General features: G+C 41.8%; 1 protein-coding gene across 17 annotated transcripts in view; it reads right to left on the bottom strand.

Moving 5' to 3' along the window:
* Nucleotides 1-14,165, bottom strand: part of ADCYAP1R1 (ADCYAP receptor type I) — a 178,836-nt gene that overhangs the window by 49,802 nt on the left and 114,869 nt on the right. For 9 of the 17 annotated variants that reach the window (XM_005286324.5, XM_065582655.1, XM_008170768.4 and 6 more), the window contains exons 5-7: nt 4,995-5,104; nt 3,983-4,080; nt 2,767-2,899 (exon numbers count right to left, since the gene is read on the bottom strand). In XM_005286324.5, the coding sequence (XP_005286381.1) occupies nt 2,767-2,899; nt 3,983-4,080; nt 4,995-5,104 (341 nt within the window). Of the gene's footprint in view, nt 1-2,766; nt 2,900-3,982; nt 4,081-4,994; nt 5,105-6,047; nt 6,090-6,778; nt 6,815-14,165 lie in introns of all 17 variants that reach the window. The other 8 variants (XM_065582653.1, XM_042859825.2, XM_042859833.2 and 5 more) reach the window with 2 other exon arrangements.

Below are 14,165 nucleotides of genomic sequence, written 5' to 3' on the forward strand. Positions count from 1 at the left end.
CTGGTTGCCTCCCATTGACACTCCATCCCCTGGACACATCCTCAGCTAGTGTGAACTGGAATAGCTCCATTCACTTGAATGGTGCTACACCCATTTATGTCAACCAAAGATCCGGCCACCAGAATGTAGGATCTGTGGGACTCATCACTTGTGATTTGAGGTTCATGGAAACTTTGAAACTGCTGAAGTAGGGCTGAGTTAATGGATTTTCGGTTTGGGAGGGCTGAACCAAATTTTTTTTAAAACAATTCTGGTTTGATAGGAACCAAAATTGTTTTTTTCACAAAGTTTTCACCAAATCAAAAATGCAAAAAAACTCTTTCAGTCAACTCAAAATGTTTTCGGTGGCCTCAAAACTATGTTGTTATTTTTTTGGTCGAGTATTTCATTTTTAATTGGACATCTGTGGTGGTTTCCCCTCCTTTTTTTTCCCTTTTTTTTTAATTGGCCAAAAATTAATTTGAAATGCCATTTTGAGTCAACAAGTCAAAACAAAATGTTTCAGAATGAAATGGTCAAAACAAAATGTTTAATCTCTCTAAAAAAAAATTTCAACCAAAACCATTTGTCAAATTCAATCTGATCTAGTGTCTCTGAGCTGTTTCGGAGTAGCAGCTGTGTTAGTCTGTATCCGCAAAAAGAACAGGAGTACTTGTGGCACCTTAGAGACTAACAAATTTATTTGAGTATAAGCTTTCGTGGGCTACATCCTACTTCATCGGATGCATGTAGTGGAAAATACAGTGGGAAGATATATACACACACACACACACACAGAACATGAAACAATGGGTGTTACCATACACACTATAAGGAGAGTGATCAGTTAAGGTGAGATTTTATCAGCAGAAGAGAAAAAAAAACTGTTTGTAGTGGTAATGAAAATGGCCCATTTCCAGCAATTGACAAGGAGATATGAGGAACTGTGTGTGTGTGTGTATGTAGGGGGGGAATAAGCATGGGGAAATAGTTTTACTTTGTGTAATGGCCCATCCACTCCTAGTCTTTGTTCAAGCACGTTAAATTTTTTTTTGTCTCTGATCCAGAAATCACACCGTCAGCTCAAAGTATAGACATACCCTTAGAAGTTGGAATCGGTTTAAGTGAGAAAGAAAAGGCTGACGAAGAAAGTAGAGTAACCGTCTCTTCCTTTGGAAAAGAATCATGGGACTTTACATCACAAGTGGATGGGCAAGAGAGACCTCAGTTTAGCAACTCATCTAGATGTTCATCAGAATGATGATGGGTTTGGATCAAGTAAGAACCAGCTCAAAAAAGTTACTCATAAAATGGAGCCAAATAAACTGAACTTTTCCTGAGGGTCAAAAAAGTTTTGATATATTTTAAAAAATATCTATGTATTTTATTGTTACACACCATTCAGTCACTCCTACAACATGGCACTGCCGTGCCAGCATTAGGCATGAACCTATGCTGCTGCGCAAAGGCAAAACAGCTATCCTCACTAAGTGAACTTTACTGGGGTATTCTAGAGAAGCAGAGCCATAAATAGGCATTTTAGCATCCAGGACAAGCAAGCATATTTGCATCCCCTACAGTTCCCCCCCCTCATCTTTTTCCGCTCCTGTGGCTTTGAGCCCTGGGCGGCTGCCCCGCTCACCCAGTCCTGATTACAGCCATGGTTTGAAGTTCTAGGATATTTTTAAGTGTCTGTTAGAACAATCTTCTTTCTTCCCCAACCCAGATGTGTTAAAAAAGACTCCCATCCCTCATCCAGGGGCACTTGGTCTCTTGTGCCCCTCCGCCCTATCCTCTTCTAGCCATCCAGGCTTGGGGAATAGAGAAACTGCCTGGATGGAGCAAGGCTTGAGCTACAGCAGTGAATTCTCGGCTCTACTGATGGCACCAGACTGTGCTTTTTAGTCTTAATTCTGGACATAAGAACATATGAATGGCCCTACTGGGACAGACCACTTCCAACAGTGGCCAGTGCCAGGTGCCCAGAGAGAATGAACAGAACAGGCAATCATCAAGTGATCCATCCCCTGTCACCCATTCCCAGTTTATGGCAAACAGAGGCTAGGGACACTGTCCCTGCCCATCCTGGCTAATAGCCATCTCCCTTGTGATGATTGGCTGTTTGCTCCAACTCCCTCCCTCATAGTTCACTTTAGCCTTACTCCAGGCTCCTCTCTCTCTTTTATTCCTGCCTCCCCTCAGACTGCCTTGAACTCATTCTCTTCCCTTTTTCTTTCCTTTTAGCTGTTCACCTTCTGCCTTCCCTCCTTACCACACTCTTACCCCGGATCCCAAACTCACAATATGGGTGTGTGAATAACAACAACATTAACAAGCAAAACCAACCCAAAAGATCTCACATCATGGAAGTAGCAGGACGTCTGCAAACCACCATCACTCTGTTTTTAAATGACTTCCCTTTCTCTCACTGTTTATTGTTATTACAATTACTTGTGTTATTATTTGTAGCACCTAGGAGCCCCAGTCATGGACCAAGACATTATTGTGTTAGGTGCTGTTTACACTGGAAGCTGATCATGATACAGGTTTGGATTCTCTCTTACTATGCATTTGTATGAGTCAAGGACAATGAAGGACAGATCTCAGGTGGCGCTTCCAGGAGCAACTGCAATAGAATCATAGAAGATTAGGGTTGGAAGAGACCTCAGGAGGTCACCTTGTCCAACCCCCTGCTCAAAGCAGGACCAACCCAACTATTAATACAAATATTTAACAATCATTGTCATTAGAGAAAAAAAAATGGACTCCAGCTTTGGTTCTACTTACAGTAGATATAAAACAATGGTTAATCTCCTGTTCCGCATACAAAATCCCATCTTTGATGAAGACGGATATTGCTCGTAGAATAAATGAAATAAAGAGGTTCATGTGAATAAAGTTCCGAGTGCAGTGAAGTTTCCTAGAAAGAGGAGAGAGGAAATGGGGGTGGTGGGTGGATGATTGATTTCTCTCTTAAGAATACAACATCAAGACTGGTGGTTTCATGTCTGAATACCCGGAGTTTGAACATTTGTGATCCCAGGCAATCCAGCAACTCAGGAAACAGTATTCTGTGCTTTCCATGGGGCTGGGAGACCGCAGCATTTTTTAATATCTTACTGACCTCACGGCCTTGATGATATTATGTTGCAATGAATTCTACCGGCTAACTGTGCATTGTGTGACAAAAAAATATTTTATGTCTATGGAAGATTTTTAAATGCATTTGCTCTAATGCTGGCATCTCTTATTGAATTTTAGCCAAAAATTTGGATTCAGTTTTTAATCTTTGCATTGTTGGTTTAGGTTTTTAGACAGAGGGGAATTTTGCTTTCCTGGTTTAAGAGATGATACTCATCAGAACCTTGATAATATCTGTGCTTAATTTTCCTGGACAGCGAGTACACAGGTGTGAAAGTTGGTTCCTACAGAACTTTCCATGAAGACTTCATGGGCAGCACCTTCAAAAGCGCTTAACCTAACCTCTCTCATTGAAGTCAATGGTAATAGTCCAATTTGCCTTACTAGGAACAGAGGTAGGCCATTTTACCATTGACTTCAAGATTTCATTAATCAGTGATTTGGGAGAGGAAGGATGGTGACCTAAGGTAAGTCATTACGTTTCTCTGTGCCTCCTTTTCCCATCTGTAAAATGGGTATGATAGCACTGTTCTATTTCCCAGGGATATTGTGAGGATAAATATGTTAAAAGATCATGAAGTGTTCAGATATTATGGTAATAGAGGCCAGATATGTACCTAAGATTGACCAGAGTTAGGCCAATGCTGAGTGCTTTGGAAATTCCAATCCCATGTGCACTGAAATATGAACAAAACCAAGACTCAATGACACCACCCGTTGGAAAGATCTGATTTTTAAGGGACGTCTTGCATCTTATTTTTGTAACTCCTGAGGTCGAGGACTTGATTGTTTTTGGTCCCCTGAGCACTGATCTTTTGTTCACCCTACAGAGATGAGCGACAACTCATATCTGGTGACTCACCTGAAACGACACAGGATAACCATTGCTGTGGTGAGAGATACAAGGGACGTGCTGTATCCCACTGTATACAGAGCCTTCACGGAGAGGTAGTAGTAATCCTTGAGAAACAAACAGCACATGGTCACCAATAGTACTGTCACATAGGGCCAGATCTTGCTCACCTCACTCAGGGGAGTAATTCCACTCACCTCAGCTCTTAATGGGACTGCTTGGATGAGAAACACGAACGGGACTGGGCTCATACATGATGTCTTCATTTACTTCTCCCGTGCCATGTATAATGACCAGGGTTAGCATAGGTTTGGCTCTGTTTGTGGCTTAGTACCTTACTGAGGTGACTGTAAACTAGATTTTTGCAATTGCACTGACTACTTCCTAGGTTGTTCAAAGGCATAGCAGCTTACTTTATGGCAGACTATATGCCGTAGTAGCTGTAAGGCAGTGTTTCTCAAACTGGGGTTGCCACTTGTGTAGGGAAAGCCCTTGGCAGGCTGGGCTGGTTTGTTTACCTGTCCTGTCTGCAGGTCAGGCCGATCGCGGCTCCCACTGGCTGCGGTTCACTGCTCCAGGCCAATGGGAGCTGCTGGAAGCGGCGCAGGCCGAGGGACTTATTGGCCGCCGCTTCCAGCAGCCCCCATTGGCTTTCAGCGGCGAACCGTGGCCAGTGGGAGCCGCGATCAGCCAGACCTGCGGATGGGGCAGGTAAATAAACTGGCCCAGCCTGCCAGGGGCCTTCCCTAAACAAGCGGTGACCCCAGTTTGAGAAACACTGCTGTAAGGATTAATTAACTAATGTTTATAAGAGCTACATGCTGCATAAACGGTATGTATTAATATTATGGAAATATGCAGTATAATGCTAGAATACAAGCAAAGCCCTGCCTCTTTTGAACACATATTTATGGATATGAATAACACGAATAATATGAATGTCGAATGGCTCAGCCCTGAACCATACAATTAACACGTGTGCACTGTTCTTCACTTGCTCCTCATTTTAAAGGGTTCCTACCTGATTTTCAGACTCTGTTTCATTTTCATCAAACCCACAGGCATCATAATAATGAGGGAAAGGTTCAGACCAGCCATCCTCTGTGCAGTTTCTGCTGATGTCTCCTACATCTGGAGTGGATACAAGCATCATGTAAAATAAGTCACAAGGAAAATGCCATTGCCAAACCAAACCACAGGAAACATCTTCCTTTACTGACTGGAGCATAACCACACAATTCCTGGCCGGACAACTTCGTAACTTAAACCTTAGCTTCAGTCCAAAAACTGCAGTTGTGGAAGTTTTTAAGAGGAGGACTTTGAAGCCAAGAAGGACAGCTAACATGCTCGTTCACATCTCCAATTACCCAGAACACTCTACCAGCACATGGTTGTTCCAGAGGAGTAGCTCTTGTGACGACACTGAAAAATTAGACCAGTGCATGTGGGTGCACTGAATTCTTTTCGGAATGCCCTGCAAGCCAGAACTGTAGAATGCTTTCGATTTATTGAGCCATTACCGTTTCTTCTGTTGGGATTGAACCTCCACCAGAATTGATTACAATTTCAGCTTTTGCGTGAGGATTTTCTGCTGCTCAGTATTTTTCATTTTTAGAGCAATTTGGTTAGGCAGCACATCATGTCAATGGCACGGACCTTATTTTTTAGTCATGTCATTCATCCATAAATGGAACCGAATGCACCTATTTAATCAGTGCATTCTTTTGTGAGCATTCCATTACTTGGTGAATTTCAGGACGTTATTGTTGCACACCAGCTCCCAGTTCTCTGCAGAAATAGCTACTAAATCACAAGGTTGGGTTTCTTCAACACCATTCAGTAATTATTGTTACAGTAGTAAATATAATTTATAATTATATCCTTGTTAGACGGTGGCATTCAATTGATGAATAGATCTTCATAATGCTGCTAAAAGTAACACACAACTAAGTGCGGCACTATAATTAGAATTGATCTGAAAAATAATTTCCAGCTGGCAGGAAAGAAAGCTGGGTTATTCCTTTAGAACAGAGTAAAAATAAATAAATAAAGCATCCTTGTTTCTTTTCCTTACCTAAGGGAGTTTGGCCTGTGCTATCCAATAGGTCAAAATCACCTACAAAACCAGAAATAGAGTGAGGACATTTTGTTTACAGCTTCTACAATATGGGTTTGATGATCCAATGTCCAGGAAAGTCTCCTTTCTGATTTCCAGGGTATTTGGATCGGGTCCTAAATAAGTAGCCTGTTTTGTTTTGCCTTTGGGAAAGATGGAATTGCAAATATGGGTTCACCCTCTGGTTTGAATGACGGACATACTTCTGTTAAAGTTTACACACACACATTTTAAAATCTACAATAAGATGAAGTTAAGGTTGAGAGTGCAGATCAGTAATTTAGGATAAAATACCCACTATGTCCCTGTAATGTATCCACAAATCAAGCAGTATAAATCCAAGATAATAAGAGTTAATATAACATTTAAAGGAAATCCAAACATGTTAAAGTATGGAAATGCACAATTAAGGCACCCAAACAACCTTAGTTCTGCCCTATATTATGCAATAACCATATGGTTCTGAGTAAGACATTTTAGCATTTAGATTAAATTGATTTTAAAAGACATAATTTTTTTTATTTCCCCTCATGAGTGCTATTGTACTACCAATATTTACTAAGTACAAAAATAGCAGGTGTCTGTCTAAATTTTCAGTCTGAGGCCCATCATAACCCAGAGCGATTTAGAAAGATGAGCTCCGGGAGAAGATGTATAAAAGCTAGGAAGCCAACAGAACTGCCTCCTACCTGGATGAGTTTGCCCCATGTTATCCACTTCCCAACCTGGAAAGAAATGACATCTGGTTAGCACAGATGATTTTTTTTTTAACTGGTTTGTTTCCCATAATAACCAAATGTCATTGCAATGCCTGGGAAAGTTCTGTGATCACAATGGTCCCTTCTGGCCTCAGAATCTATGAATGCATGTCTGACGGGAAAAAGAGAATATAAGGATACAGAATCATAGAAATGAAGAGCTGGAAGGGATCTTGAGAGGTGATCTAGTCCAGCCCCCTGCGCTGAGGGAGGACCACATATACCCACATTATCTCTGACAGGTCTAACCTGTTCTTAAAACCCTCAAATGATAGGGAATTCACAACCTCCCTATAGTTACAAAGTTTTTCCTAATATCTAATCTAAATCTCCCTTGCTGCAGATTAAGGCCATCGCTTCTTGTCCTACTTCAGTGAACAGGAGAACAATTGGTCACTGTCCTTTTTATAACAGCCCTTAATATATTTGAAGACTGTTATCAAGTCCCCCCTCAGCCTTCTTTTCTCAAGACTAAACAGATCCAGTTTTTTTAACCTTTCCTCACAGGTCAGGTTTTCTAAACCTTTTATCATTTTTGTTGCTCTTCTCTGGCCTCTCGCCAATTTGTCCACATCTTCCCTAAAGTGTGACACCCAGAACTGGACACAGTACTCCAGCTGAGGCCTCACCAGCAGTGAGGAGATCAGAGCAATTATCTCCCATGTCTTACATATGATATTCCCGTTAATACACCCCAGAATATTAGCCATTTTTACAATAGCAGCGCATTGTTGGCTCATATTCAATTTGTGATCTAGTTATGCCCCATTTTGTATTTGTGTACTTGATTTTTCCTTCCTTTTTATTGGTTTCAGACCAATTCTCCAATTTGTCAAAGTCGTTTTGAATTCTAATCCTGTCCACTAAAGTATCTGCAATCCCTTCCACCTTGGTGTCATCTGTAAAATTTATAAGCAGACTCTACACTCTGTTATCTGAGTCATTAATGAATCATAGAATCATAGAATATCAGGGTTGGAAGAGATCTCAGGAGGTCATCTAGTCCAACCCCCTGCTCAAAGCAGGACCAATCCCCAACTAAATCATCCCAGCCAGGGCTTTGTCAAGCCTGGCCTTAAAAACCTCTAAGGAAGGAGATTCCACCACCTCCCTAGGTAACCCATTCCAGTGCTTCACCACCCTCCTACTGAAAAAGTGTTTCCTAATATCCAACCTAAACCTCCCCCACTGCAACTTGAGACCATTACTCCTTGTTCTGTCATCTGGTACCACTGAGAACAGTCTAGATCCATCCTCTTTGGAACCCCCTTTCAGGTAGTTGAAAGCAGCTATCAAATCCCCCCTCATTCTTCTCTTTTCTGTAGATTAAACAATCCCAGTTCCCTCAGCCTCTCCTCATAAGTCATGTGCTCCAGCCCCCTAATCATTTTTGTTGACCTCCGCTGGACTCTTTCCAATTTTTCCACATCCTTCTTGTAGTGTGGGGCCCAAAACTGGACACAGTACTCCAGATGGGGCCTCACCAATGTCAAATAGAGGGGAATGATCATGTCCCTCGATCTGCTGGCAATGCCCCTACTTATACAGCCCAAAATGCCATTAGCCTTCTTGGCAACAAGGGCACACTGTTGACTCAGATCCAGCTTCTCGTCCACTGTAATCCGTAGGTCCTTTTCTGACTAGCACTGATCCCAGGACTGATCCTACCCAGATACGCCTACCCAGTTTGATTGCAAACCATTGATAGCTACTCTTTGAATAATCTTTCAACCAGTTGTGCATGCACCTTGTAGTAATTTCATCTAGACCACATTTCCCTAATTTGCTTATGCAAATATGTTGGGGGACTGTGTCAAAAACCTTACAAAAATCAAGATATATCATGTCTACCATTTTCCCTCATCCACTAGGCCAGTAACCCCGACAAAGAAGACAATTAAGTTAGTTTGGCATGATTTGTTCTTGACAAATCTATGTTGGCTATACCTTATAATTCTATTATCCTATAACTGATTGTTCAATAATCTGTTTCAGTATCTTTCTAGGTATCAGCATTAGCCTAACTGGTCCATAATTCCCCGGCTTCTCTTTGTTCCTCTTTTTAAAGGTAGGTAGTATGTTTGCTCCTCTCCAATCCTCTGGGACCTCACCCATTGTTCATGAGTGCTCAAAGATAATTGCTAATGGGCCCAAGATTGCTTCAGCTAGTTTTTTGAGTATGCTAAGATGAACTTCATCAGGTCCTGCTGATTTAAATACATCTAACTTACCTAAATATCCTTTGACCTGTTCTTTCCCTATTTTGGCTTGTGTTCCTTCCCGCTTGTTGTTACTATTAATTTTGTTGAGGTCACACTAACCTTACCATTTTTTTCATAAGAGCCTTTAACATATTTGAAGCCTGTGATCACCCCCCACCCACCCACTCATCTTTTCTCAAGATTAAACATGGCCAGTTTCTTTTAAACCTTTCCTCATATGTCAGATTTTCTAAACCTTTCATCAGTTTTGTTGCGCTCCCCTAGGAGAACACTTCAACCTCCCTGGCCACACAATAGCAGATGTAAAGGTAGCCATCTTACAGCAAAAAAACTTCAGGACCAGACTCCAAAGAGAAGCTGCTGAGCTCCAGTTCATTTGCAAATTTGACACCATCAGATCAGGATTAAACAAAGACTGTGAATGGCTATCCAACTACAGAAGCAGTTTCTCCTCCCTTGGTGTTCACACCTCAACTGCTAGCAGAGCACCTCACCTTCCCTGATTGAACTAACCTCGTTATCTCCATACTGATTTATACCTGCCTCTGGAAATTTCCATTACTTGCATCTGAAGAAGTGAAGTTCTTACCCACAAAAGCTTATGCTCCCAATACTTCTGTTAGTCTTAAAGGTGCCACAGGACCTTCTATTGCTTTTTACAGATTCAGACTAACACGGCTACCCCTCTGATACTTGACATTAATTTTCTGTCATCAAGTTGGAATTGCCCCCTGCCTGCCTCCCATCAACCCTATTGGCTGCCTTAGTGAATCTAAGGGCCTGACCCAAAGCCTACTGAAGTCACTGCCCCTTCCAGTGACTTCAGTGGATTTTGCACTTGGCTCTGTGTCAGAGAACTGAGCATACCAGTTAGATAAAAGATGAGCCATATATAGCCACAAGATGGTAGTGTTGCACCAGAGAAGAAGAATCACGGTGGAAAACTAACTGTGATCTTCCTGATGTTCAGACTAGTTCTGTCAATGCTCTACTGAACAAATACACTTAGTGAAAATATGTGGACAATATTTTATCTGCCTTTTGCAGGCTAACCGTTTAGATTAACGTAGTCCTTTAGAACATGAAGTATCCCAGTGCCCTCAGATTGTCCTACACTAATGCCGAACGTGACCTACAGCTATTAACTGGGGATTGGAATAACCACACATCTACCTTATATGGAGGTCTTTTATAAAAAGAAATTGTGTAAAATACTGAGAGATCTGTCTAGCTCCTGCTGAAAAGGGAACAGCAGTACAGAACAGAAATAATGCCTGGACCGTTGTCAGCACAACACAAGAGGAACTTGTATTTTATATTTTTTTTCAAAAGCATCGTGAAATACTTTTTATTTCACATGTTTTTGCTCTTAAAATAAACTGAAATGTCACTTTGGAGCAACTAAATGGGAAATCAAAGACTTCAGTGTGAAGATTACAGGGATTATGGAGCGAGTGGGAGGCCAGGAAAACAAATCAGCAAGCCTAAACATCCAAGCCTCTTGCATCATCATCATCATCATCATCCTTCTATTCAAATCCCTTTCAGGCAAACTGCGCTGCTGAAGTTGCTTGAATACATGTATTCAACATCAAATGTGTGTACTCAACTCACTAGTCATTTTCAATGATTAATCTCGAACCTTGTGAGCAGCATGCCAATACCCCATCACAGGGTTCTTTGCAGAAATCCATCAACCTCCATTCCTTCACTTGTCATATTTGTTGCATATTTTGAAACACTGGGTAGGTTTGCAAATAGCGGGACTGGTTGGCCAACATTTTGTGTCGTCCAAAATCACTGAACGCTGTACTTGTCAAATGGTGTATGACCAACTCACAGCACAAATACTAGATCTAGCTAAGAGGGTCAAGGGCACAATCCATCTCCCATTGGCATCAATCGGAGTTTTGCCACTGACTTTACTGGGAGCTGGATCAGATGCAAGCCAGGGGTTCTCTGACTGCTGTCCCTCAGTAAGACCCCAAACCTGCTCTCACTGAAATCAATGGCAAAACCTGCACAGGAATTGCCAGACAGGATTAGATTCATGGTCCATCTGGTCCAGTATCCTGACTCTCTGCTTCAGAGGAAGATGCACAAATCCCCATAGTAGGCAGGTGTGGGATAACCTGGCCCACATGAAGGTCTCATCTTAATCCCCAATAAAGACTGGCTTACATCATAAAGCATCAGATTTTCTAGCCTAATATTATTTTTCTCCTAGCATTAACTATTGGGAGCAGGCTCTCTCTCTCTCTCTCTCTCTCTCTCTCTCTCTCTCTCTCAATTAAACTATTTCTCCTAGAAGCTGACAAGGAAGAAAGAGAGATAGATTCCTACTATTTGTGTTTATTTCTGACTACTCAGATGGCACTCAGATATAGCGGTGATAGAACATAGGATTTTGGTTCATTTTGAATTGCATGACATTTGCAGTCACAGCCACAACATTATACTAATGTAGCTCTGTGCAATGAATAGCCTTTTTATGTTGAAAAAAAATCCCTGTCTAGCCAAATTACTACTGTATTTTTACCTGTGCTGGACATAGTTAATGAATTCATATTTTCTATAATGTTAATTTTCTGACTGTCCTAATAGCACATTTCCATTTTATTAACATTTTTCTGCAGTCCGGAATTTGCTAATGCGTTAGAGAAAGTTCCAGGAGAACCTTTTACTATCTGGAGCTTTTAGACTTTATCCATCAACCTAATTTTCACTAATACGTTAAGCCACGGGAAAGTCTATTAGATTTACATTCTACATTATGCTCTGCATTACAACTAGAAGTCAAAGCCAATCACATGAGCGTAAGGATAAAAACCATGTTGTAAATATAATTGCAGGGAAGCTACGGGCCATAGTCTGGCTTTCCCATCTCTGGGTGCCACTCTCATTGAAGTGTGTGGCACCCAAGTGTGCATGGATCCAAACCTAGAATATGACCCTATGACCTTGATCTTACAAACTGTTATGCATGTGAGTAAGGCCAGGTCTACACTACAGACCTATTTCAGTAAAACTATGTCGCTCGGGGGTGTGAAAAATCCACACCCCTGAATGACATAGATATACTGACCTAATCCCTTCGGGTATACAGTGCTAAGTTGGCGGGAGATCTCCCATCGAGCTAGCTACCACCTCTAGTGGAGGTGGATTAACTACAGCAACGGGAGAAGTTCTCGCATAGAAGCAGCTTCAGTAAAAGGCTACAATGTCGCTATATGTGAAGGCACGCCTACGTTTATTCACATTATTCACGGAGTTCAATTGGGTTACTCCCATTCTTAACATTAAGTAGGTTTGGGGCCTAAATCTGAATTTGGATAGGAAGCCTGAGATTGCTGACTGGATGGTGTCCGATCCTCTGAGCTTTCAAATAGGGCAGAATTTTGCTCTTAGGCCTGGTTTATACTGGCGGGGGGGAGGAAATCGATCTAAGATACGCAACTTCAGCGACGTAGCTGAAGTCGATGTACTTAGATCTACTTACCATGGTGTCTTCACTGCAGTAAGTCAACAGTTGACGTTCTCCCGTCGACTCCCCCTGCGCCTGTCGCCCTGGTGGAGTGCCGGAGTCGACGGGAGAACGTTTGTCTCTAGCCTAGACGCGATAAATTGACCCCCGTTGGATTGATCGCTGCCCGTCAATCCAGCGGGTAATGTAGACAAGCCCTTAATATGTATGCTCTCAGCAGTATGTACTTATATGGATTCCCATCACCATATCAGCAGTACACGTTCAATCTGACTCAAATTCTCAAAGCCCTGTTAAAACGAGAACAGAGTTTCCTTTTCAACAAGAAACCCAGAGTTACAACCACAACATTCTTTGGCTTTCTCCTCCTCTTCCTGGCTGCAGAGCATACAAAGAATGGGTGCAGTACTCCGTGTCCCAGTGAGCATTCACAGGGAGCCCGATTCACCACGGCTTTGTTTCAGCTGTAGGCCTTTGGAACTCCATGGAGATCAATGGGCTGACACTGGGGTTTAATGGTATAAGGTCAGGCAGAATTAGTCCCGAAGCATCCACACCATGTCCCAATGAAGCACAGCTTGGCTTTGAAACTCTCAGGCTAAAAAAGAAGAACTGCATTGAAGACCCAGACAATGACCATTCTGCAGCTGATGTGCTGCCTTTTTGTAGAACATTTCGCTCTCCTGGCTCCCACCCGAGTCCTCCTGTTATATTATTCTCAGCACATGGACAATGAGGGCTCTGGTGCACTAGGCTTTTCAAATAAATCAAAGGAAACGCATTGAGATGATTAAAATGGGCTAGATTCATCAAAGGCACTACAGGGAAAACACATTTTCAAAAACGAAATCAGTGAATCAATAGCACTTCCTCTTTGTTAGGGATTTCAATTAAAATCTTACAGTCATGGCTCACATTGAAGTCGGTGCTATATGTGTAGTAAGTAACAGCACAAGACTTGATGAACAGTATCCATCAAATAATGTATTTGAACATTTATTATTCAATTAGTAATTGCTTACACACGCCAATAAGCTCTACAGTGGGTCTAATAATCTCCATCTAATCATACATTCAGCAAAGTGTTACTTGTCTGGTATATTGTTTGATGGACAGGTCTGTCCAGTGTTTGACACAATAGTTTATAGTCTCCAGAGGGCTGTGATATTTTAGTCTAATCCATGCAGGGATAATTGGGTTGGGTTTAGTGGCCTGTGATGTGCAGCAGCTCAGATTAGATGATCAGGTGGTCCCTTTGGTTATTATTACTATTATTTATTATTTGTATTACTGTGGCTCCCAGAAGCCCTAGTTATGGACCATTGCGCAAGGCACTGTACAAACAGAACAAAAAGAGACAGTCCCTGTCCCATGGAGTTTACAAACCAAGCATAAGACAAATGACAACAGATGGATACCGGCAGACCAACGGGGGAGTACAAGGAATCGTTGAGACAATATTGATCAGCTTGGAAAGCGTGTTCTCTGCACATGAACAGCATGTTGGCCTAACAATCTATGGCCAACTCTGATACTTATGAAGTGCCACTTTTTCAAAATTACAGAAAATTTTTCATCACCACTATAACTACTTATAATTACTAGTATCACA

The sequence above is a fragment of the Chrysemys picta genome, chromosome 2, assembly GCF_011386835.1.
Source record: "Chrysemys picta bellii isolate R12L10 chromosome 2, ASM1138683v2, whole genome shotgun sequence".
NCBI classification, from domain to species: Eukaryota; Metazoa; Chordata; order Testudines; family Emydidae; genus Chrysemys; species Chrysemys picta.